This window comes from Scylla paramamosain, chromosome 24 (assembly GCF_035594125.1).
Source record: "Scylla paramamosain isolate STU-SP2022 chromosome 24, ASM3559412v1, whole genome shotgun sequence".
NCBI classification, from domain to species: Eukaryota; Metazoa; Arthropoda; class Malacostraca; order Decapoda; family Portunidae; genus Scylla; species Scylla paramamosain.
This window is the reverse complement of record NC_087174.1, coordinates 20,127,024-20,154,822: the sequence shown is the minus strand read 5'-3', so window position 1 is coordinate 20,154,822 and position 27,799 is coordinate 20,127,024. Positions and strand designations below refer to the sequence as shown.

General features: G+C 39.1%; 2 protein-coding genes across 4 annotated transcripts in view; one reads left to right on the top strand and one right to left on the bottom strand.

Moving 5' to 3' along the window:
• Positions 1–878: 878 nt before the first annotated feature.
• LOC135112909 (uncharacterized) lies at positions 879–17,886 on the bottom strand. Its single transcript, XM_064027860.1, has 6 exons — positions 17,770–17,886; positions 16,607–16,659; positions 12,556–14,279; positions 9,108–9,163; positions 6,434–7,663; positions 879–5,032 (listed from the first exon to the last, which is right to left on the bottom strand). The coding sequence occupies exons 3-6, from the start codon at positions 14,200–14,202 to the stop codon at positions 2,935–2,937; spliced, it is 5,031 nt and encodes a 1,676-aa protein (XP_063883930.1). The 5' UTR covers positions 14,203–14,279; positions 16,607–16,659; positions 17,770–17,886; the 3' UTR covers positions 879–2,934.
• Positions 17,887–26,175: 8,289 nt separating this feature from the next.
• The window catches only part of LOC135112853 (monocarboxylate transporter 9-like), a 28,009-nt gene continuing 26,385 nt past the window's right edge, over positions 26,176–27,799 (top strand). For 2 of the 3 annotated variants that reach the window (XM_064027746.1, XM_064027748.1), the window contains exon 1: positions 26,176–26,632. The gene's annotated coding sequence lies outside the window, so the exon portion shown is untranslated. The remainder of the gene's footprint in view (positions 26,633–27,799) is intronic. The other variant, XM_064027749.1, reaches the window with a different exon arrangement.

Here is a 27,799-nt window from a genome sequence, read left to right as displayed (position 1 = left end):
ACACTCCGCCGAGACGCCATGGCTGCCCAACCAGGAACTAACACTGATGCATAATTATGACACGTTAATGCTACTATAAAACCAAGCCTCATTGCTTCCAAATAATTATCTCTCCCAAGCCATGGCATGGTAAAAGACCTCCTATGTGAAATGGGGTTGTCCACCTTGACATTAATATGTTGTAAATTTGCTGCATTACCACCGTAGGGCTGCTCCTGTTTTGAAAGCATTGATACATGTTTGCACGATTCTAACTGCACCTTAGTTTTGCATAGGCTTGTCATATTTACTCGTGCGTTTCCTTATCCTCATATGATGAACACTTCTTGGTCCACTAACCTGCCACCTTTGTCTTGTACCGTCATCACGATTCATTACAGGCGGGAATTGTAAATATTCTGTGGGCTCAATAATCCCGCTTGTATTTTTTTTTTCATGTGTGTGTGTGTGTGTGTGTGTGTTAAGGTGTATACATGCACTCCTCAATAAACGAAACCTAAATAGTTCTCTGCGCAGTGGTTGTTGTTCTTAGTTATCATGAAAGATATTCCTTTGTGTGCGACATGTACTGTACTGTACGGCAGAGAGAGAGAGAGAGAGAGAGAGAGAGAGAGAGAGAGAGAGAGAGAGATTTTCTCTGAATGAATTTTCATTAAATCCTCACTTTAGATCCGTGTCGTAATCTATGAAATACTGGTGTATTGGAAATTTATTGTAAGTGATACTCGTTGCTGCAAAACACTAAAATGAAAATAAATAAATAAATAAAAATAATAAACCCCTAAAACGGAACAACTGCAATCACTAACTTGTACTTGGTGTGTGTGACAAACCACAGGTGTTTGCGGGTATCAATCTTCGGATATAAAAACAAATAATATATGTAGCTCCAATGTAATGTATAGATTAAGTCCAAAAATCACCTGAGCTTTTGTATAACAAAGTTCTCAAGCTCTTCATATAAATACTTTCAATTATACCTTTACCCAAGAATTTCACACACAATGAAGTGCAAAAATAACAACTGTTGATGATGGTGGAATAAATGGTCACAGGATGAAGCTACAATTGTCATCAGTAAACTTCTAAGTACAAAAAAGCTTCACTCATTAACCCCAACCACGTGTCTTGTTCTGTTCTTCCATGAGGATACAGTCTCAGATATCTGGATAATTTTCAAGTATCTGGGTTACAGCAGAATAAAGAATCCACAAACTTGGCAACAAGAACCTTAGAGCCTCTGGAAGGGTGACACCAGTGACACCTCTCTCACGGACTGAGTGCTGTGAGGAAGGCCTGTGGCATGACTGGTGGCCACACCCCAAGCACCCTCCCTCTCAGCTCCACACAAGTGTCAGGAACAATTAACAGGAACAAACTCACTTGGAAGCAACTGCTAGTGATATCTATTGAAGCACCCATACAGTATCTGAGGTAAGTGCTTTTTATACTTGCTGGAGCTAAACAGCAACATACATACAAAGGGATAATGTTGTTTATAATTGTACAATGCAATGGAGCTCCCAGGTTTAAGGACAAGCCATCTTGTATAGATAATATAAAATACATGTAGATGTGTGTTTCTTTAATTTCATTTTGTAGCCAGACAGCATCAGCATCTACCTGTTAATGATGCTTCCTTGATCTTAATTGCAAGTTCACATTTTTTTAAATTAAGAGATCAGAATACTCAAGGGCTAATCTTTGGCACAGCAAACTGTCATTGTTCCACCACTGAGGTATACTGAGATTCTCTTCAGGATATACTTGCTTTAGTCTAGTGAGCTGTTCAATATATATTCAAACAGAGCATATTTTGTTCTTTTAATAAAAACTTCACAGATCATTGTTTTGATTTGAGGCTTTCTGTTCATCCAGCAACTACTGAGAACCTAAGCCCTAACTATCACTCACCTGACAGTGGTTCACAATGAATACAGACTACCAGGCTTGAAAACTCTCCATGTCAACCTTTGCAACCAAAACACACCATCATAAATTACTCAAGTGCCTTTGTTATATGTTCAGTATCTAGGATAACTACTGTTAGTAGTATTTAATTATTGCATATCATTAGTATAGGCTGTCATTATGGTGCTATTCAATTACATTTATTTTGTTCAGATTCATGAATATGTGGTGATTTGGCTATATGGAAAGAAAAGATGAGAATGACTGGGTGAGGCATGATGAACACTGAGGGGGAAGGCAGAGTTACAATAGGTACCGGACCAAAGAAGGCATGGGATGAGATCCTGAGGTGGGACCCAAGTCAGAAGACTTCACCCAAAAAAGGTAACACATAATAGTGCAGCTTGCGAGCATTAGCGAGTGACTTGGCTGATCCGTGTGAACCTGAACTTGCCCTTTGAAACTGCCACCATGCTCTACTATTCATGTCAACTATAAACAGTACTGAAATGTTCAATATTTTACAAAGTGTATACTTATCTGTAACAGTTCTAATCATCCTCAAATGAATTAGAACATAAAAAGTCCATCAGTGGTAAAATTTCCTATCTGTCAAAATTTAGTGTCTTTCTTGCAGTTCTTTTCATATAATGGGAACTTATTCATAAAGCATTAAAGTATAGAATATATGACAGTATGATCAATGAAGACAAATTGATTTAGGCTGAGTTTTCCTTCAAGTAGAATAGATTTTGCATGTATAAACATGTTTCATTCCTCTGACCTCCTTCATTACCAGAGCCACTCAGGTACTGTACCAAGCAAAGCAAATAGTCCACAGTTACTAAATTACTGATATTGGTATTTTCACTGAAATCACATTCAAACAAAATTTTACTATATGAGTACAGTACTCATGAAAGTTAACAGTTCAGCAGTTCAGCTGTAATTATCACAATGCTGCAGTATTTTGTCTTATTTCAAACACCACCTTCTTCACAGCATCTTCTGCTGATGAGATGCTTATGCATTATAATATACCATGTGAATGCTCTGAGGCTGATGCTCCAGCTGTGTTAGGTGGTCCTGAAGAGACACATGAGCCTGACTCAAGTTTTGTGGTTGAGACAAATTCTGGGGTTGAGAAAGGTTTTGTGGTTGTGATAAGCTATCACTTTGAGATAAATTTTGGGGCTGGGATAAATTTTGAGGTTGATTTACATTAGGAGATTGAGACATATTCTGAGAGTGAGAAAGGTTTTGGGGCTGAGAAAGGGTTTGATTCTGTGACAAGTTGTGAGGCTGTGACATGCTGTTAGACTGAGACAAATTTTGAGGTTGTGATAAGTTTTGTGGCTGAGAAAGATTTTGTGGTTGATGGATATTTGATGACTGAAGCAACTTGGGGTTGAGAGAAAGATTTTGAGGCTGAGACAAGTTTTGGGCAAGAGAGAGATTATGAGGCTGTGAATGGCTGTGTGTCTGGGAAAGATTTTGTGGCTGACTAAGGTTTTGTGCTTGGGAAAGATTCTGTGGCTGGACAAGATTTTGAGGTTGAACCAAATTCTGTGGCTGCACTAAATTTTGAGGCTGCACTAAATTTTGAGGTTGAACAAGATTTTGAGGTTGCATGTGACTATGAGACTGCACTAAACTTTGAGACTGGTTTCTATTCTGTGGCTGTACAAGATCCTGTGGCTGGTGGAGTGTGTGGTGGAGATGGCCATCCTGAAGGTGCTGAACATGGAGCTGTGTGTGAGGCATGGCAACATGAAGCTGAACTACAGGAATGTGTGGCAGTGAAAGGGGGTCATTCTGCTTGCTTGATTCTACGTGGAGTGGATCATCATTGGGATCAAACTCATACTGATATTCATGTCCTTGGTTATTTGTCTGCTCCAAGTGTGACTGGTTGAGAAGTTCCAGCTCAGACCGTTCCTCTGAGTTGCTGGGTATCACCTCAATCTTGGGAAGTTCCAACGCATCTGTTTCATGTTCCTTCAAAAGTTCCTCAAATTCGGCGTCAGAATCGGTTGCCGACACATTCTTTTTCTTGCGTGTACTTTTTGTTTTTCTCTTTCTGCTTCTCTTGTTTTTGGATCCTTTAGGTCGACCTCTTGGTCTCTTGGACTGGTCAAGGTCATCCTCCTCACTGATTTTAACTTTTGTTTGATTCACAGCACTTGGTTTTCTCCCTGGTGGCTTTTTCACACCTGGTCTTCTCCACCGCTTTTTGTATCCATCATTACCACAGTACTTCATTTTGTGTTTTGTTATGTAGGATTTATCCTTGAACCATTTATTGCAAATGTCACACTGAAAAGGCTTCTCCCCTGTATGAACTTTATAATGGTCTTGAAGCCATGATTTACACACAAAGCCTCTTCCACAGGATTCACACTTGAAGGGACAATCACCTTTATGAATCCTGAGGTGATTCCTTAAAGTGGTGCTGGAAGAGAAAGACTTAGGGCACTCAGGGCATTGATAGGGGCGTTCTCCGGTGTGCACTCGCATGTGACTTGGAAGATGGGAGCTCTGAGAGAAAGTTTTCCCACACACACCACACATGTAGGGCCTTTCACCAGTGTGCAGTCGCTTGTGTGTCCTCAGATTAGACTTAGCAGCAAAAGACGCACCACATTCATCACAAACAAAGGGGCGTTCCCCAGTGTGGGTACGCATGTGCTCAGCAAGGTTGGCTCCACATGCCAATGATTTACCACAGTTTGGGCACACCACACGTTCAGCTGTCCCATTCCGAACACGAGGCTTGGGCACAGTCTTGGATGTCCGTGGTAATTCTATTGAGGTACTTTCACTGGCCTCTATGACTGGAACTGGACTCTCAGAGGACTTTAGAGGTGGGGTGGCTGAGTTAGCTGTGAGCTGGACTGGCTGCATCTGAGTCACATTACCAAAGTGAACATGCTGTATTTGTTGACTTATCTGACATGCAACACTTCCACCCAGGTCGACTTTAACCTGAGCTGGCACTAGAAATTCCTCCAGGCCACTGTAACTGTAGGCAGTCACAGAGGATGTTGGCACTGAGGTGGCAGAGGCAGCAGATGCCACAATGGAGTTGCGCTGAAACTGGTCCATTTTGATCACTGCACTAAGTTACCACTGCATCAGTATCTCATTTCCTCGGTTGTCCCTCACCTGGAAGAAAAAACATGAATAAGAATTTGGAGTAATAGTAAATGTAATAATAACGATCTAGTTATCTATTTATATATCAGACTGACATCCTCCTTAAAAGGCAAAGCTGTGACACATCATCATTCCTTTATGAAGACCAGTATGTATGTCTGGGCTGCAACAAGCAGCTAAAGGGGCTGAGCAAAGCGACATGAGAACCCTTTCTAGTAAGCTTATTCCTATGATGTAACACAGTGTGGAGGGGAAAAAAGGGATTCCTGAACCCTGCTGCACATGCCTCATTTTAGGCTGCATCCTTCAAGGGAAAGTGCCCTGGTGTGTGTGTGTGGGTGTGTAACAACTTTTGATAATTTTGTCTCTATGTAGCAGATCTTTGTACTGAGTTTACAAATTCCTCCCATGGAACCTAAAGTCAAACAATATGTGGTAAGCAGGAGAGTAGTGTGGGCAGTAATGTAAATACTAAAAACATGATATCTTAAACACACACAAATACTAATATATATATATATATATATATATATATATATATATATATATATATATATATATATATATATATATATATATATATATATATATATATAAATGAATGAATGAATAAAAAGAAAAAAATATATATAAATAAATATATAACAGACTTACTGTGTTGCAGATAAAAGCATGGGAATAACTGTTTCCCTTACAAACATATTTTGAAGCATAATCTATCCTAGTTTTATTTTGGAACTTTTCAGTTGGTGGAATAAAACATACAATGAAAAACTCATAACTTTTAATATTTCAATAAAAGTTTATATATATATATATATATAGTCTTTCCTTAGTAGCTATAAAACATTTGGCAACTGAATATTACACAATATTTTGTGACCTAAAAGTGCATTAAAAATTAATTAATTTCTTAATTTCTTAAGGCTGTGACCTACACAAGAAATATTATTTGAACCGAGCCACTACAAAAATGATGACTAACATGGAATGCTACGTGCAATAGAACACTTCAGTACATCTTCTATGATTGCAGGTTTAAATTCTATGTTGAAATTGGTCTTATAGTGATTAAAGCCTCTGACAGGTATACTGATAAAATGCCAATTTATTTGCACACACACACACACACACACACACACACACACACACACACACACACACACACACACGTACATATTTATACATACATATTTGTGCTTGTATATTTTATCTATTTACACATCTATTTGTTTATGCACACACACATACATGTGTGTGTGTGTGTGTGTGTGTGTGTGTGTGTGTGTGTGTAATTGGTTATAATGATATAATATAAATGCAGATAAAAATACTCATGAAATGTTGTTACTACCTGAACCCTTGCCTTATCCAGGCTTTCTTCCAGTCACCATCATCATCAACATGGAATGGCATTCTGTCTCGCCTCCGTTCAGGACGACAGACTTTGTTGCAATGCTCCTGATCTCGCCTTTCTTCCTTCACCTCTTCAGTTTTTGGAATAGGAATTGATAACACATCCTCTTCCTCCTCTTCCTCTTCCTCCTCTTCCTCCTCCTCTTCTTCCTCTTCTTCATCATCCTCTTCCAGGTTGATGGGAGGATCGACCAGACTTGACACAGCAACGACCCTCTGTGTTGCCTGTGTCCTCCGTGATGATGCACTCTTGCGGACTGATGACTTTTTGGATGACGTTTTTTGCCATCGTTTGTGGTAGCCATCATTGCCACAATACTTCTTCTTGTGCTTGGACAGGTAGTTGGAATACTTAAATCTTTTATGGCACTGATCACACTGGAATGGCTTTTCCCTGCTATGCACAATCATGTGTTCATTTAGCCCAGAGCGGAATATGAACCGCTTATTGCAGATATCACACTTGAATGGCTTGTCTCCAGTGTGTGACTTTTTGTGGGTGGACAGTGTGGAGCTCTGTGTAAAGGAGGCATCACAAACATCACATACATAAGGCTTCTCACCAGTGTGGATTCGCTTGTGGTTCTTCATACTCTGGCTGGTGGTGAAGGTCTGGCCACACTGGTCGCAGGTGTATGGCTTCTCCCCTGTGTGCTGCCGCATGTGCCCTGGTAGGTGTGATGACCGGGAGAATGTCTTGCCGCACACACCACACATGTATGGCCGCTCACCTGTGTGCACGCGTTTGTGCATGCGTAAATTTGACCTCTGGGTAAAGGTCATGCCACACTCATCACAAATAAAGGGTCGTTCTCCTGTGTGTATCCGCATGTGGTCACGTAAATTTGCATTACAGGCATATGTCTTGCCACACTCGGCACAGGAGACGCGCTCACCATGAGAGTGTCGGATCCTGGAAGGTCTGGAAGCTGTGGGTTTTGAAGTGTTCACGGCATTTTGGGCGTCAAGTGAGAGATTGCTTGTGGTTCGTGGGGCCTGTGGTACGGCAAGCTGCACTGACATGTGCTGTGGGTTGTTGTATGAGGTGTGAACATGCTGGCTTATCTGCTGGGCAACATCAGCACTCATAAGGTCCACCTGCACCTTATTTGTCACAAGGTCCCAATTGTACCACCCAACGCCTGTGGCTCCTCCTATGTGTTCCATAATTACTTCTGCTCTATGTCACATAAAATTACAAAACTATATTTTTCTTCATATAATATCATTTCACCCATCCAAGATTATATGTCTACTACAATATGCATAATCCTATATAGCTTAGGCACTGACACATGCTTGGTCTACACACATGTTTACAAATGTTTATATAAGCACAATCAGAAAGTAGTGAGTGACTTGTAATTGTGTAATAGTTGTTGTGGGGAGCTACTGAGGGGCTGGGTGGTTGGGAAGGAGCTGGATGCTGAGCGAGATGTCTTGCTGAAGGGCCAAATACACTGCTACTTCCTATTCCCTCGACTCCAATTTAAAGTCCCGTTTCGTGCCACCTGCAAAAACACTGAAAGTTAGCAACAAAATACGTGATCTTGTATGTCAGAAATTCCAAGAGATGACCTGAGCAAATAGCAATACTGATAATGGAGTTGCTAATTTCAGTGTTTTACAGGCAGCATTACTAGGGTGACAAAAAATACCTTACAAGGTAAATTTATTAATATGTTTACAATACATCATAATGGCATACCTGCAAATACTGTCATATAAGGAACAATATGCAGTAACATGAAGATTGTTTGTACAGTAACTGTCTCCTGTGTCTATATTTCATGATCAAATTATCACTTTCACTAATAGCTTAAAAATTACACACACACACACACACACACACACACTACTCAGTTTTTTATTTAAGATGAAAAATTCTTTTGCTCTAATGACTTGAGAATATAAATTTTATAGAACAATAAATCACAGGAAAGTTCTGCATTTGCCAGAATTATGTATATAAACTTGGGGAAAATTCCATCATACTAAATAGCACTAATTGCTTGTGATGAAAGCAAACATGATTTCACTCTTAAAGTTAAGGACAGTCACCTCTTATTGCCAATCATGCTAAATATTCTATTTGAAACCATCAACCATCAGTACCTGAGACAAATGGCAAACACTGACATGGATGTGGTTGGTGATTATGAGCATGGACACAATGTGCTAATGCACATATTCGCAGCCATCATCCCGAGTCTGCTAGTCCAAATCTTTATTGCTACATGCCAGCATTTAGTCTGTCTGTTCATCATGTATATCTTAAGCAACGATGCTGAATTTGGGGATAAAAGCAACCCCCAATCAACATGAAAATAACTATAGTACTTCAAGAAATTCTTCTCTTTAAACATAATCAGCAAAAAAAACAATTGTTCAATGGGAATCCTTTATCTGGCAAGCTGGTAAGTTCTTGGATTGTGTGTCTTGCTAAAAACTACACATTCTCTGAGCAGGCAAGTCACTAGTAATGTTCAAAATGCACTTCTGATTGCATATGATTGGCCAGTATTCCTTTAACTACAGTATATGCATAGAAGCAAGGATGATGACAATGATGATGAAGATGGTTGTCCTAGTGGTGAGTGAATGGTAGTACTGAATCCACTAACCTTGGCTGCAGGTCCCAGTGTGTGGCCAAGCATTCAGTAAGCTTGGTTTTCATGTCCTGGAAATTGGTTACAAATATTAGTATAAAAATTAATGAACACTGCTATCAAAATTTAAATAAGTTAGAGGCAATGTAGCATTTAATTCCACAATCCTCAATATACATAATAACTGACATGCATACTACACTGGCATATTCCTGTTACATCCTTTTCTTTAAAAACAGAGGTATAAATGACAATTGTCTTTACTGTTTAGTTTCATATGGAACATTGTCCCACAGGATACTGCAACACAAGAGCATCCTGATGGAAAGGTAGAGAATCAAGAGGGAATCATTTGATATTCAGTGCAATTCTTCAGCTCATCTCTGACCAAGTTACTCTCTTATCATCTCCAGTAATCTAGAGCATGAATCATCACAAAGATAATGATGCTGTATTTCAACATAAATTGTGCCCCACTTGTGTTACATTATAAAATGAGCTAGTGCTGGAACCTTCATGAAAACTGTGAAGTTTTGATATTAAATCTTAGTACAAGACCATCGATTTCACTGACAGTATCTGTGAGAATGCAAACTCATACAACACTCCTTTAAATCAAAACTTGCATTAAAACAAAATTTGTAAACCTCTCATTATTTTTTTAAATCTTGCAAACACTTGTTTATTGAGTTGGCTGGACTACCATTTCTTTATAAGTCTTCATACTGCACTATCAATATACATTTGGGTATTCCTTTGTAGGATCAGTGAAACTAACAAACTCTCAAACTGTAAAAATATATTTAAAATCTACTTTCATTACATATAAGTTTATATAGCTGCAAAATAGACTCCCAGAGAACATATTATCATACATTTTGATGTGATCATTAGCAAAAATAAATACATCACACTATTACTATGACAACTCCTTCTCCTCCCAGCATCTGCTCCACAGCACTATCACACTGGATTATTGCATAATGCCTCCACTCATCCACTACATCAGACATGACAAATTTATAGCTGCCAGTCTTCACACTACATTTGCTTGGCACCAAATACCTAGTCTCTTATCAAGTAAATTATGCACACTGAGCTTAAACTTATGAGGAAGATCCTGAGTCACAGTGGACAGAGAAGAATACTAAGGGGATGGAATGTGTGGCTCACACCTGGACTGTGACAGGATAGGGTGACATTCTTCATGCTCAGCAATCTTGGACATTCTCTCATATTAAAAACATAAAAAAAAAAAAAAAAAAAAAAAAAAAAAAAAAAAAAAAAAAAAAAAAAATCTAAACAAAGGCAATGCCCACCTTTCCCAGCCTCCCCACCAAGCAGGCATGAACCTGGCCAGCACACCCAGCACCAATGCAAGCCTCATCAGATGCTTCAATCTCACCATACCTTGCAAGGTATATAATTTTTAAGTTGTGCATTGCAAAAAAAAAAAAAAAAAAAAAGTCTCATCCACCAGTTTCCTGCCTTGTTAGAATTTCAAGTAGGCTGTCAATGATGCTATTTTGCAACAATGAGAGCCAATGGTTAAAAAAATATTGTGCAAGTGTTAAATGTCTGAATTTGTACTCCATCACATTTCATAACCACATGATTGATGTACCACAATATCAAAATGAATGACAAAAGCATTTCAACAGCCAATGAGTTTAAAACTCAGACAGCCTCATCTGTTTCTGATACAATGACTGACTGCTAATAAAATTTTCTTCTTATCTGGGCTTGATAACTCAGGCACAGCTGTAACCAAGATCTTTATCACTGGTGAGGACAAGTGCTTCATTCAATGATGAGTAAAGGCTACATGTTATGGCTCAGCACAACCATGCCATCAATGGCATTGAAGGTAAATGAGGTTCCCAGGGCAAAGCTAACACAAGTAGCTAACATTACCAACTGAAACAAATCTTTGAGACAAAACTAAGATATATCAATTGTCAAAACAATCCTGAAGTAGTTACTGGTTGCATTGACACAACTTTAAGAGCAAAACTGTCCTAGCTGTCAGAAACTAGATTTCAATGACAACACTGATGAAAAGATAAAAATCCTAACACTGCCATTTGCACAGAACTGTTAAAACAAGTTCATTAAAAAAAAAAATGGGTCTTGTTTAGGATATGAAGGATAAACTCTGCAGCAACGAATACTTATCACTTAGAAATTCTGGCTTGCTGTTCTCACATCACCACAAACCATGGTGTCAAGATAGAGGGAATAACTTATCTAGGACTGGCCAAAAAAGCGAATGAGGTCAAGGATGATCTGAGATGAAGACTTTCCACAAACATATTCTGATTGTTCTTATGCCTTGGCCTTTCCAGCAAGGAGCATTTTGAGGTTTGGCTTATTTACAGCCTCAGGACCACTGCTTTCTCACAAGTCACACCTTGAGACAAAAGACAAGACCTGTTTTTTTTCAGTGGTTAATAATAAGTATGTAGTGGCTCATGCAAATCCAGCCAAAGAATACATTTCCTGTGCATCAGCAATTATGGCACATAGAATAACTAAACTACTGTATTCCTTTCTTGAAATAGTTTCTATTTCCAGCCATTTACCTGATGTCCAGATAACTGTAAATCATTATTGTGAGTACAAAACTTAGTGTCTAGTTCACAGAACATGTCATTACTTACTAAAATACTACATAATAATGCCATTATGATAAATGCAAGGCTTGTTCCTGTGCTGTCCAATTCATGAAAACTTGAGACACAAGCACAAAGAGAAGTGGGAGGGGAAGATACCTTAAGTTAATGATACTTATACCTATCTTAAAAATGTTGTGTTTCTGCCACAATGAAAGACTGAAAAATGGACTGATATTGTACTAGCACCAACCAAGATCTCCATTTGCCAGTCTTTGTTCCAGAAACTATGGCTTCATCATGGCCATCCATATCCCTGTCAAGCCATTGTGATACTCATATTTTGAGGCAGTACATGATAAGCTGGGAAAGTCATATCAGTCAAGCTGCACTTACTGGAACTACTACTAAGCAACTTATTTTCACAGGTCACATGGTTCACTGTTGACTAGCAAACCAAGCCAATGACTACTAGAAAAATTTGAGTTAATTAGTTGAAAATTAAAAATCATTCACAGCACATTTCAAAACAATGCAGGGAGAAAGTATTCTATGTAAAACTTTCCCAATCATGTACATGATTTACCAGAATACCACCAATGTTACTATTCTACTGGCCTTAGGCAAGTCTGAGGCCCTCATGCCACTATCTTTTAAACCCTTAATTTAGTAATATTTGTACCTAATAATTTGATGTGTACAATACAGTAATTTTAGTTTGAGCAATAAGTGTTCTGTTACATATAACTCCTAGAGTACCAAAGAGCTGAGTCATCCTTCATAGAGTAGGTTTGCTGTGCCACGTCTGAGGCTGTGGCAATACCAGACAGCTGTGGAAGGTCTTCACATACCTCCTGAACATCCAGCACAGCAGGGTTTGACATTTCTTCCTCATATGCACCCTCAGGAAAGCTGGCACTGCTCATTTCCTTAAAGTAATTTTCTATTAAATGATGTGCTCCTGTGCCTTCATCCTGAGGCTGAAGAACTTGTGACTGAGAATCTTTAAAAGTCTGCTTAAGGGGTTCAGTTTCATCACCAAAATTCTCTCCATGAAGGCTCGGCACCTGAGCAACTTCACAGTCAACAGTAAGCTGCTTCTGTGGAGTAACTGTAATAGTTTCATGTACGCAAGGTTTTTCTTCAGGCAAAATACATTCCTCTTTAATATCCAAATCTTCTTGTCCCACCAAGTTGTTCTCCAGAGGTCTATCCAAAACCTGCTCCCAATTTGAGCTGGGCTCACATTCGCTGTTCCTGGTCTCCTCTTGTTTATAAACAGCCAGATCAGTCTCAATGCTTAACCCAATCTGTAAGACTTCACTATCTCCACTGTTCTTTTCATCATGACAGCTCTCTGTATTTTGGTTACTCTTTTCTGTAACAGCAAGATCTTTCTCAAGTAGCCTACACCACTCTGGCTTTGGAACAGATTTGCACGAACTGCTTCTGTTTCTCTTAGGTCGCTGGGTTCTCTTGACCCGAGTCCGCTTTGATGGAGGGGAACTCATGGGCTTCAGACTCTTTTTACATTTACTTAGTCTGTGGGAGCTGGCTGAGCTTTTCTTCATTTTACCAGGCTCAGACTGTCTATTTATTTTTACAAAACTTTCATTACCACAATACTTCTGCCTGTGTTTAGAGAGATAAGATGATGTCCTAAATGATTTGTCACATCTCTCACAGTTGTAGGGCTTCTCTCCAGTGTGCACCCGTTCATGAGTCTGTAGCCCTGATCTGGAAATGAAGGCTTTCCCACACTTTCCACACTTGAAGTTGCGCTCCCCTGTGTGTATCTTTTTGTGTGTGGCAAGGCAAGAGCTTTGAGCAAAGGTGGCATCACAGACATCACAGACAAAGGGCCTCTCCCCAGTGTGGGTCCTCATGTGGTTCTTCATTATCTGATTGGTGGCAAAGGATCGGCCACACTGTGGACAGCTGAAGGGTTTCTCCCCTGTGTGTGTGCGCATGTGTCCTGGCAAGTGAGAGGACCGGGCAAATGTCTGGCCACAAATGCCACACATGTATGGCCGTTCTCCAGTGTGCACGCGTTTGTGACTGCGCATGTTTGAGCGCTGGGTGAAGGAAGCCCCACACTCTTCACACACAAATGGCCTTTCTCCTGTGTGGATCCTCATGTGGTTCCTTAGATTGGCACCACATGCAAATGTTGCACCACACTCATTGCATGCTATCTTCTCCCCAACAGGCATTCTCATCTGGCTAAAGACCTTGGACTGTGCTGGAGACAGTGTCTTCTCTTGGAACAAATGCTCCTCTTCTGCAGTAACAACACTGGGATGGCTCACCTCCTGCCCATAATGCAACCCTTCAACTTGAGTGGGATAATGCACATGTTCCTGAGGATTGTATGGCCGCCCCACATCCACCCCTCCTAATTCCACTGGGGGCAGCTGTGGGGCTGCTGCCAACAATTCCCCAAAAGCATTATAACTGGTATACCAATTGACCCCTGAGGAAGGGGCCAAGTGGTCCATGTTGAAGTGTGACAACACAACCCGCCCTCACTCCATTATCCATCTCACTGCGCCATGACTCTCAGGTTACGTGGCACCTGTAATTACATACTTAGAATTAGCACTCATACTGGATATGGACAGTCACAAATAGCAATTCTGATTGTGGTCAAAAGCTGTTTATAAGATTTCAGAATTTTCCCTCATGTAAAATAGTTTCTTTATTCATGACTTAGGAGGTAAATAATCCATTCTCTGTCCATAATTACTGAAGTGGTGTTGGTGCCAGGTAAACTGTGGTCAACGAATTTTGAATGTCAATAAATCAATCACATTTATCCACAATAACAATGCATATTATAACTTCAAACATACTGCTTGGTAAAAATGTAAATTAAGACATTTGAAACATTCTCTATAAATCCATTCTCACAGTTCTAGGAATCAACTACCAGGTTTCTTAATTTCATTTTTAAAGGAAATAACATCTGTAGACAGAAAATATCCGTGTGACTTTAATTTTCTACGCAACAGTTTTTCAGAAAATGTATTGCAAAACATTTCCTAGGAAAACTTTTATGTCCACAGTAACAGGTTAAGAGTACATATAAAGAGAACTTGGGCCAAAAGGTTTATACATGATCTTAACAAAACCAAGACTCATTCTCTGGATTTGATTGGTGGTGGTAAAATGAAAACTGATAACCATGGTCAATATTTTCATCACAGCAATGATATGTGAACAGAAGAGCAAACAGTTAAAGCAACAAGAATATATAAATCTTCACAGACTTTACGTAATGGTGATAATCACCCACGCAAACAGCCTCAGCTTGGACAGACATAACAAGCTAATGTTAATATGCATTATAATTCCATCGTAGGGTCTGTACATAATTGACTGATTTCTTTATATAAACTATACAAATCAATAAAACTGGATATTTTTGAACAATAAATGCTGCTGCTTATGCTATATTGTATCTATATGTATATATGAATGTCACATAACACAAATCACTTTTGGTGAATTTGATACATCTTGAACAAATATCAAGTCAAAGATGTATATGCCACAAATATTGACAGGCAAATTAATATGTACATTATTCTTGACAACTCTGCCGGACAGAGTCCAACAATAATCTCTCCTTTGAGAGAGAAGCTGCTCCTCTCTTGGTACTTTAATTAACTCTTGCTCTTCTTGGTTCATTCTCTATAACACACTTTCATAACATAAGAGTGTGCAATCTTATTAGCCTTCTTTTGATATCATATACCTGTTCATATCTATAGAAATTACTTCTGTACAGTCCAGGCATTTTTTCTGAGATCTTTCCTTTTTTTCTTAAAATATAAACTATGAGGCTAGAAACACAGAATGGCATCTTGAGAGCTCTCCTGTCAGCACTGCAATGTCAGGTGAAAGACTGGAGTCTTAACAAAGGCTGTATTGTACTTCAAGAACATTGCATATTATTTCTCCCTCAATAATTTTCACCAATGAAGGATATAACTCTACTCAATAATTTTCAGCAAAACAGGACATCATATATTTCATTACCATCACTATCATCACTTCACCACAACCTTTCTCTAAACTAAGCAGGGTTGCTGGGAACCCATACAAGAAACAGGACCTACAAAATAACCACAATCACCTGACATAAGGATAAAATAAAGATAACAAACTAAACATAACAGGTTCAAAATATACATGCCATCTATGGCAAGACATTTTTCTGGAGATGGATGCCACAGACACATTTCATATTAATAAACTAAAAGCTTTTCTTAAAACTAATGTTATGCTGATGATACTTTCCTCCCACCCTTCTGAGGTATGTGGCTATAATGGCATGCTGTTTCCCAACTCACAACACTTCACTTGGGTGGTTACTGTTTGAGTGTGTAGAAATAGAAAAGAAGGGAATGAGTGTTTATTCATCATGTTAATCAAGGATCCAGTCATGATAAATACTGAGCCAGTGTGACACAATGCTGCAATGCTTCTCATGGTTAGATCCACTTCAATGCTGAGAAAACATTAATGCTTCAGAAGCACCTTTGTTTCATCTAGAAAATAATCAAGAAGCTCAATGACACACCCTCAGTTTTTGAAAAAAAGAATAAAGATATGAATCAAATAAATAAATAAAAAATAAATACAATAAAATAAAATAAAATAAAGTATAACAAAAAATAAGTAAAAATGGAAAAAAATGAGATGATAATCATAAATAAATAAAAAGAAAAAAACAAACACTTGAATAATTACATATCTTTTGTAAAATGACAAGGAGAGAGAGAGAGAGAGAGAGAGAGAGAGAGAGAGAGAGAGAGAGAGAGAGAGAGAGAGAGAGAGAGAGAGAGAGAGAGAGAGAGAGAGAGAGAGACTTATGACAAAAACACAAAATGTAGTTACCTGAAGTCTTTCCTGCCCATTGGATGATAGATGATGCTACCTTCCCCAGCTGCCTGCAACAGAGGACCGAAGATTAGAGTGCTGTAGATTCCTTTTCACTGAAATCCATTATAGAGCTAAAATCACACCAACACATTTGATCATCGCACAGGTACACAAATACTTATTGGTTACGGTGACCGGGAGATACTGAAGACAAATATGACTGCTTGCTTCACATTGATATCACAAATCTTCAGATAAAAACGCGTGAACAAGAGAGTAGATAAACAATACCTACAAGCTACAAGGGATCAGTGTATAGATTAATGAAACTGCTTTGGCTACACTGATAACAAATGTGCCATAGATTACTCGTTTCAATCTCTAAACATCAATAAATAAATAAATAAATAAATAAATAAATAAATAAATAAATAAATAAAATAAATAAGTAAAATAAATAAACAAATAAGACAAACAAGCACCGTGAGCATATTATATAATATTCTATAACTTTTACATACATCGCATGAACCCCTTTATATAAACCATATAAAGTAATAAATATAAAGCTTTAATGAACAAACACACGTTGCATGAGGCGGTAAGAGCAGGCAGTTGAGGGCGAGGAGAGGAAAAGCGAATTCAAAATAGTAACTATAAACGTAATCAATGCTAATGACTAGCGGCTTTAACAGAATATCAAGAACCACCTAGACAACTCATAAAAAGTCGTTCCAATGCCTTAAACAGCAAAAAACACAAGGCACAGGGCGCGATAGTTGATGTACGTAAGAGGGAAGGGGATCCACCACCGCCAACCATTACCATCCACTCCTCTCAACCCACGCTCACTGCATTATCCTGACCCATCTACCGCCTTGTCCCTAAACTATCTACACCGACTACATTGGGGAAGAAATAATCAGTAAGAATAACATCTCTCTGAAGTGTCACATGGGAGGGCAGTGGGTCCATAAAGCCACGCCGAGAAAAAGTTGTAAATCACCATCCCTGCAACAAGACGCGGGACAGCCATTGGCCCGCCGCCAGACACACACAATGCATTCTCTGCCTCTCCCTCTTCACGCCCTCCCATACAGCCATTCACGCCTCGCCCAACATCAAAACCAATCGTGCCCTTCACGTATGCTAGTAAATATGTGGAGTACACGGCTTACCAGAGGCCCGAAATGGGTTTTGTGGTAGGAATCAAACTCCAGCCCTCGACATCTATGCGTGGCGCCTCCTCCCGCACCGCCGCCCCTCCCGCCGCCGCGCTGCCGCCTCGCCACCCCCATTGTCTCATACATCACATTTTTTCCCTTACCATGGTAATTAAGTGGCTGAAGATTTAGTTCAAGAAACGAAGGGTTACTGCCTATATACAAGTATCTACAGTAACCTCCAAGTAATGTGGTAATACTTGAAATTGGGAGATACCGCTCGACGAGTGACAACACTGTGCGCTGCTATAAATGCCTACTTTCGCTGGAAATGAAAATAACAACAATAACAAGTTGTTTACTGAAGAACTGATGAACTTATTCGTGTTTGGCACACTGGGATGCTCTGATATTGCATGCTATATAGGACTCGTCATGCACAGTTTTCAGTCTTATATCATCGCATACAAGAAGGCGTGTTTATTTATTTATTTATCATTATTTTATTTTATTATTATTATTATTATTATTTTTATTATTATTATTATTATTATTATTATTATTATTATTATTATTATTATTTAGAATAAACATTTGTATATCACGTAGAGTACAAGAAGTTTTGCTGCGGTGACTTAGTAGTATAGACAGGCAGCTGACAGAGATGAGATGGGAAGACTTGAGACCGTTGTCTAAAGTAGAAGCCAAGGAGCTGATGATGATGACGATAGTAATGAAACCACACACACACACACACACACACACACACACACACACACACACACACGTTTTATTATCAATTTATGCATAGTGTGTTATCGTGTCGTCAACATGAACTGTAGAAGGTGGATGATGATATCACACACACACACACACACACACACACACACACACACACACACACACACTTCATTAATTTATGCAGGGCGTGTTAATGTGTTCTTTACACCCTGTCACCTGTCCCATAGACATTTAAGGGACTCTGCTCTTCTCATCTTACCTCCCCTCCACATGTTCCCTCCACGAGTGTGCTGCCGGTGCACTGAACGAAAAATAGTTACTGACCACAATACCTGACCAGCATTCCTCGTGTTAGAGTGGAGTTGTTAAGATCATACAATGCCCTACATTCGCATTTGGCAAATACTCTGATGCATGAGGGGATAAGATAAAATGCAACGAAAAGTGAGACTTTGAAAGGAATAGGAATGGCAGATGAAATATTTATGATCAGAGATAACTGCATAAGACTTGCATAGAGAAAGAAGAGGGTGTAAAAAAAAAAATTATATATATATATATATATATATATATATATATATATATATATATATATATATATATATATATATATATATATATATATATATATATATATATATATATATATATATATTATACACCCTCTTCTTTCTCTATGCAAGTCTTATGCAGTTATCTCTGATCGTAAATATTTCATCTGCCATTCATATATATATATATATATATATATATATATATATATATATATATATATATATATATATATATATATATATATATATATATATATACACACACACACACACACACACACACACACACACACACACACGAAAGAGTCCCCAGAGATGTGGTCAGGAATGCGGGTGTTGTAGAGAAAACTGTGAAGATGGTGCGGTATAACGCGACAAGATATATAAAAGGCGCTAATGGAAGCACGCCTGCAGGGAACGACACTGAGCTCATTGTTGTTTGTTGCCGAGACTGGATGTGGTAACAGTGATCAAAAATAGAAACAGATAGGAGAAGCTCTTCGCTGATAACTTATTGATCAAAGTAAACATTCAAGAGGATATGCAGATAAAAGGGTGATAGTGGTAGAATTCTCAAAAAGGGAGCGTTGGGAAGTCATTCTCGTTCACAACATTAAAACATAAACAGTACGGGCAGAGAGAGGGTACATGTGGTTATAAATATATTTGGGTCCGAGAGTTGTTCCAATGAGGACGACATTGATGATGATCGTAGTATTTTGCTTGTAGGGGACACACACACACACACACACACACACACACACACACACACACACTCACACACACACACACACACACACACACACACACTCACACACACACACACACACACACACACACACACACACACACACACATACACACACACATAAATAAATAAATAAATAAATAAATAAATACATAAATAAATGAATAAGGATTAGCAGATGACTTTATAGTACTACGAGAAGGAGATGAGTGACATATTAGAGACAAGAAGGCATGAAGCAGCATAAGAATTTAAATATTTTATCTTGACTTTGTATAAGTCAGATATAGATACAAAATGTAAATTCAAGGGCAAATATAAGCAGATTTACATATTAAGGGAAAAGTTTCTGGTATGATAAGACAATGTTCAAGAGGTTGAGAGCAAAGCTGTACTCAACAATTAGACTAATAGTGATCAATGGAGCAGACGTGCATGGATATTGAAGAAGACATTGAAAGAGGAAAGAACAGGGTTAAAAATATTGAGATCTAAAGAAGTTGTGCTACAGGAAGAAGTGTGTGTGTGTGTGTGTGTGTGTGTGTGTGTGTGTGCGTGGTGTGGTGTGTGCGTGGGTGTTGAGCAAGACACATCCTACGCTGTCACCGTTACATAATGAAGCCAGATAAACGAAAGGGAGAAAAGTACAGTGATTATGGGACCAATGCACCTTACCTCTCTTACACATTGTACCTCGCCCTATCTTGCTAATACTGGCAGATAGCTCGTTACGTAACCACATTTAAATTCGCTACCTCACACTAGACGCTCGATGCCCAGTCCTGAAACCAATTTCTCCACCTTCTACAGCAAACTTGCTCTTTCTTAGCCTCTCGCAGCTCATCCCTCAATATTTGTGCCTTTATACAGCTCCCATGCATCTTGAAGTAATGCGCAATCCAAATACTCGTATATTTCCATCTCAAAACATTACTTCCCCCACAACTTCCCACTCTAAGCACATAGACCATTCCTACGTTACTGTCCAAGACTTTTACATTCCCTTACACATTTAAATAGCACACATGCACAACTAGTACTCCGTATTATACATGCACAGCTAACCTACACCCACCACAGATGCCCTACAGACACTCACACTTTCATTGGCATACGTACTCATAGCTCATTCCTGCACCCAACAAGCACCACACACTCGTATTGACGACCGTATTCAGAAACGCTTTGCTTCCTCACTACGGCTGTTTTCCAGGGCCACAGAGATGATTAGCCGAATTCTCAAGAGTGTTTCTCCTGTTAATAGTGTATAAATATTGTTAATTTTTCTTTAGAACCATAAAAAGAAAATCTTAAAAATCCATGTCACTACAACTAGAGCCTTTTGAAAGTAGTGGAGGTGCGGCGCAGAAGTGTTTTAGGATATGGCCAACAGCCCCTTCAGAGCCTCCCTCAGGCCATACAAAACCTCACATTCCTCCTCAGCCATAATTGACTTCCAGAACATATTCACACCTCACAGGGATCAATACTCCCTACACCCTACTTATTCATGAAGCTTGCCCCAGCAGACGAGAATAAATCACCTAAGGAGCATGCCAGAATAAGTAAACAATGATACAAAACATGGCAGAATAAGTGAATAGGTGAAACACGCATATGGTAGCAGTCTGGTTGTCCTGTCAACGGTCCTTGGAGATATAATGCTGGGGGTATTGATAGGATGTCGTAAGACCCTGGCAGTGCACACGTGGCAGGAGATAACACGAGAGAGAGAGAGAGAGAGAGAGAGAGAGAGAGAGAGAGAGAGAGAGAGAGAGAGAGAGAGAGAGAGAGAGAGAGAGAGAGAGAGAGAGAGAGAGAGAGAGAGAGAGAGAGAGAGCTGGTGACAAGGATGAGTCAAGTGTTTTGGTCTGGATGACAGAGATATCCTAGTAGCAGAATACGTAAGTTAGATAGAACATCTCTCTCCTCTCTCACGCAAGATAAATATTTTACACAGCATTTTCTTGTAATGTAATGCTTTGTTGTCGTTGTCGGTGAAAAGAAGGAGCCCAGTGTTTTGATGCGGATGATAGCTAGGGCGGTTGTGGTAACAGCTCACCTAACTACTAGACATCTTCTCTCCTCTCTCACGTATATGAAATTTTACGCAGCGTTTCCTTGTGATGCAATCCTCTGGTGTGGTCAGGCGTTATAGTGCAGTATTTTGGTCTGGGTAATGTCTTGGTAGCAGGTCATATAGCTTAACTATATAGACATCTCTCCTCTCTCACGCAGGCTACATTTTCCGCAGTATTTCCTTGTGATGTAGTTATGCTTTGTTGTTGTCAGTCGGTGAGAAGGATGAGTCCAGCGTTTTCGTGTGGGAGATAGAGCTGTCCTAACAGCAGCTCACATGATTAGAAATATTCTCTCCTTCTTTGTCACGCAGACTATATTTTCCACAGTACTCGTGTTTCCTTGTGATATAATACTCTTTTGTTGTTAGTCGATGAAAAGGATGAATGCAATGTTTTGATCTGCGTGTCCTAGCAACTGCTCAATTAATCAAATTGGATTCTCTCTCCTCCTCTGTCGTGCAAGGTGAAATTTCCACATTTCCTTGCAATGCCATGCTTTGTTGTCATCTGTGAAAAGAGTGTCCAGTGTGGATGACAGAACATAGAATTTAACTGGATATCTGTTCTTCTGCCATTCTGGTCACAGTGCATTTGCTATTTCTTGGGCTGCCATTCTTTAAATCCTCTGATTGCTAATGACAATATGATACCTAATTTCCTAAGAAATTTCGTATGCTTTTACTGAATTAAAATATAACTACAGCCTGAACTCTCTTTATCTCTTCTTTTAGTAGCACTGTTGTCCTTCAAAGCTTTACTCTTGGGTCGCACCACAAGAGGTGCAGGAGAAGCCACAGGAGTCAAATGCGTCACCAGGTCGCGAAGCCGATGACCCTCCATCTTGCTCTCTTATGATTTTCTTTTTTATTGTGATATTAGACTGATATTGTTGTGGTTCTTCTGTATTTTCCATATGAATTTTTACTGATGAGGTTATAGTGCGCACTGTAAGATTTTTAGAATATCATATGAAACTAATGCGGTGGTTCCCAACCTGGGGGACATGGCGTCGCGGGGGCCATGGTAAAATGTGTGGCGCCACAAGCTGAGGCACAGGCTACTCTACACTGGGCCTCAGTCAGCCTTTTGCAAATTATACAGTTTTTACTTACATTCTAGGTATGCAAATTCTTTTATGTGCATTACATTACTTAAAAAAAAAAAAAAAATAATTACAGTATATGAGATTCAGCTGTAGGTAGTCACTGAAATCACGTGTTCTGGAATGGAGGGCCGTGGATATGGGTCATGTCATGTGCGAGAAGTGGGTAATGAACAGAAAAAGGAGTGAACCACTGCACTAAGGCAAAGATCTTTTCTGTAAGTGTTCTAGCTTATCAGTGTCCTTAAAACTCTACGCATCTTAACACTCTGGTTTCCCTTTCCTGTAACCAAGACGGGTAAAACGTGTTAGTGTTTAGTAGTGAGGACTGTGGTGACCTCTAGAGGCCAATAGTATGCGCCGGGGCCGTAGGGTCCTACCCCGTCCAGAGGTACTACTTATTGTGTTCCTGCGCGGTGCACGCAAACACACTTAAGATCCTAATCATTCTCATGAGCTGTTATCCACATTCTGTCAGCACCAACAGTTCTCAAATGTCTCAGTTCTTTATCTCCACAATTTTTAACAGGCTCCAGTGAAAATTACTGGGGTTCCTAAGGGTGTTTGCATAATTCTAGTGATAATTTAAGGAGTATGCATCCTTAACAGGGAAAGATTCGTGAGAAATGGATTCGTATTATGAAGCGTTTTGGACTCTCGAAAAGACCATTTTCTAAACACCACAGAGATGAATAACCGACTCATCTTAGGTGTTTTTCACGTCGATGATGCAAAATTCTTCTTTAAACTTCACTCGAATCATGAAAACACACTTGAGAACCCCTACAACTTCCCCTCCAATCAGTTATAAGTAATCTAGATAAGACGATCGAAACGTTTGAGGATGCGGTGTCCGACTAGTGATTCCTGTATCTCCTGAAGGTAGTCCTTATGGGAGAACTGAATGTTTCAAAGTGCGGGTCTAGGAATGCAGTGATGCTCTTCCTTCTTTATGTAAGAGGGTTTCTGGCCGAGGGCGACAAAAAGACAGAAAAAACACCAATATGTCAGTTCCAAAAAAATTGTCAAAGGAAGAGAGTGATAATCATTTTTATTTTTTATCTTAGAGAGATTATGGACAAGAGCGACAAGAGACAGAAAAGAAAAAAAAAAAAGATAAATAAAATGCTAATACACAAGCCCGGAAAGATATTATTCAAAATAAGACAGTGATAATCTGCCTTTTCATTTATTTATTTTTTCCTTTTATGTGAGGGATTCTGGCCAAAGACAGCAAAAATATAAATAAATAAATAAATTAATAAATAAATAACACTAAGATACCAGGAACAATCTTCCTCTGTTTATCTATTTACGTATTTTCATGTAAGTCTTCTAGTCAAGGGTGACAAAAAGCAAAATGATAGTAACAATAATAAGGAAATAAATTAAAATATAGTACAGTAAAAAAAAACTAAGATGCCAGTAAAAAAAAATAAATAATTGCCCCCCCCCCCAAAAAAAAAAAAAAAACACCAAAACATACACAATATGTCTTGGTTAGCACATTCACTCCTTTGACACTGAGACGCTGGTCGACACACGGACACACGTAACTAGTGACAACACGAAGAGAGGGAGAGGTTAGTGTACTGGAAGATCTAAGCCCGTATTCAGAAACGCTTTACTCTTTCACCACAACAATTTTCAAAGATGATTAGCCGGGTTTTCGAGAATGTTTTTACTGTCAATAATGTAGAAATCTTGTCAATCTATCGCTAGAACCATAAAAAAAAAAACTCAATACTTCAACTACGATATGCAACAATTCACGCCACCAAGAGCAGTGTATGGAATCTCTATAAGTATTCGCAAGAAAGAAAGGGATGGAAAGGAATAGATTTTGCAGTTTCTAGCTGTAGGATGACAAAAAAATATCCCAGAGTGATTAGTGATGAAGGAAAGATGTACCAAATAGCAGTGAAAAGGTTAAAATCCCGCGTGATTTTTTAACTACAGCCTTTTTAAATATAGTGGAGGTGCGGTGCAGGAGTGTTATGGTCCCTAAGTTAACGCAGCGGGAGAAAAAGGCATTATGTAATTTTAATTCTCCCCCGTCCGCGAGAGCCAGATACAGTTGGTTCAGGATAAGATTCGTAAGATGTAGACAGCTGTGGTACATTTTATTATGGAGATAAGACTGATATGATAATTGTATGGGGGGTGCTCATCTCTCTCTCTCTCTCTCTCTCTCTCTCTCTCTCTCTCTCTCTCTCTCTCTCTCGGTTCGTATGGCGTTGTAATGTTTTAAAAGGAGGTGGAGGATGAGGAGGAGGAGGAGGAGAAGGAGGAGGAGGAGGAGGAGGAGGAGGAGGAAGAAAAAGAAAAAAAGAAGAAGAAGAAGAAGAAGAAGAAGAAGAAGAAGAAGAAAAGTAAAAAAAATAAACATAATAGTAATAATAATAATAATAATAATAATAATAATAATAATAATAATAACAACTACAGTAATAATAATAATGATGATGATAATAATAATAATAATAATAATAATAATAATAATAATAATAATAATAATAATAATAATAACAATAATAATAATAACAATAATAAATACAACAGCAACAGCACCACCAACAACAATAATAACAATGACAACATCATCAAGAAGAAGAAGAAGAAGAAGAAGAAGAAAAACAACAACAACAACAACAACAACAACAACAACAACAGCAACAACAACAACAACAACAACATCATCATCATCATCGCTAACGAAAACAGCAACAACTACCATGACAGCTTTGTGCAAGTGGGATGATGACGTGAACGTAGACATTAAGAGAGGCAACGTTTGTGAATGTGAGTGTGCATGTTTGTTTTGGTCGTATACAGAAGCCTTGCCTCAGATGATCTGCTTCACGGGGCAGTGTTGCATGCAGGCAGACTAGATTAAACTGTTAGTGGCCGTTGTTCTTGTGTTTTGTGTTCATTGAGAGACGTTTCACATTTTTTTTTTCGTTTTCTCTCTCTCTCTCTCTCTCTCTCTCTCTCTCTCTCTCTCTCTCTCTCTCTCTCTCTCCTCTGTTACTGCGTATGATACAATAACCTTGAAAGCAATGCCGACGGAATGCGTTTACTATTTTTTTTATTTTGTTCCATGTTTCCTTACACTGTAGTGTGAGTTGCCAGACTAAGAAGCCAAGGTGGACCATGCCTGCAGCCCGTGCGCATGAGCAAAGCAGCTAGTGAGTGCTGCTCGAGCTGTCACGTACCGTAGTGCAGCCACCACACGGCTCAGTCGAAAATCAGTCTCTCGAGGTGAAGGGTGCGAGACACATAGCCGCTGTTCCGCTTACTGTCTTGAGTGAAAGAGCCACACCTATAGAAAGATAGACTATCTTCAAGGACGCACACATTCTATCTTTCCTGAATTCTTCCCAATAAATGTAGTTTAGTTTTGTTTCTTAAAAAAAAAAAATGCAGTGAACGGGAAGTTTACGTAATAATTAATACATTTGCTACTCATCTGTGATAAGAATGAAGGCTTATCACGTCTTATAAAACATTCTCCAAGGCCTCGCTCAGTCGTGTTGGGAGTCGCGTGCGTACAAATTTCGGTTCAGTTTCGTTCGCGCCTGTGCTTCACCCAAGGAATTAGGCTGCGTGCTGGGAGGGGGAGCTCAACTCTTCGGGTAAACTTTGGATACAAGTAAGTGCTGGCTTCCTCACTTCCTACAGACGTGACTCATAGTTAATTGGTTAATTTTATTGACCAAAATCATCTTTTCCTTTTGCCGCGTTTCCTCAGAGTCAGGAGTTTGCGCCATGTAAGACTCTCCTCCAGTTGTTTCTGTCTCTTGCGTCTTCTTCCGTGACTCCCATCCTTTGCAATCCTATTACTGACCAAAATAATACAGGCTGATAAACTTTACATAGCAGTACAGTAAATACATAGCTACAGGATCCGTATAGTTCCAGGTAGAGAAGTACGTAGGTATGATTTTAACAGGTTCAGACGAAGGAATTGAAACACAAGTATTCTTTTGAAACATTAGCATCCCATTCACTCCCCCTTCATCACTATCGTCCCCCCTTCACTCCACTACACACACACACGAAAAAAAAAAAAAAAAAGTTAACGGCAACATTCTCACTCTCACGGCCGCCCTTCAGGTCTCCCCTCCCTCACAAATAATAATGAAGAAGTGCTTCGATACACTCCCTTTTAAATGTCAACGCTCATGACTCACCCCATGAACTGGATTTGTCAGAGTGAATCCATTTAACGGAGACAAAAGGAAAGTAATGAAAAAAAAAAAAAAACTAGCACGGTACCAAGGAAACTTTAAATTAATAATGACAAACTGGTATTACGGTTAAACCAATCTAATATCCCACCATTACCCTGAAATCTCGCTGTGGCTACCTTACTGAGACTTTTGCCTTACTGAGACTGCTTGCTGCTCGCCTTCCTTTGCTTTGACGTTTTGTCCGGGATAAGTGTGGACGGAACAGAGAAAATGCAACTTTGAGAGGGACCCTTTTTTTTTTTTTTTTCATGTTACGCCTTGAGGTTGAAGTAAAAGCGAAAATCTATTCCTCCTTTCTTCCTCCTCTGCATTATGGTTACCGCTAAAACATCTCTACATTGTTAATATAGTGACTTGTAAACACTGTACCATATTCTCAAACATTCATTGTCTAGCCTCGACTGAATTTAACTGTGTCCAATGAATGTTAGCAGAGTTTTTAATTGTGCATTCATGACTGCAGTAATAATTTAAGAAGAATACTGCATCGTGAAGGGGAAATCCACCCATGAGAACCTCTGTGGCCTCTGAAAATAGTCCTGACGAGAAAAGAAAGCGTTTGTTTG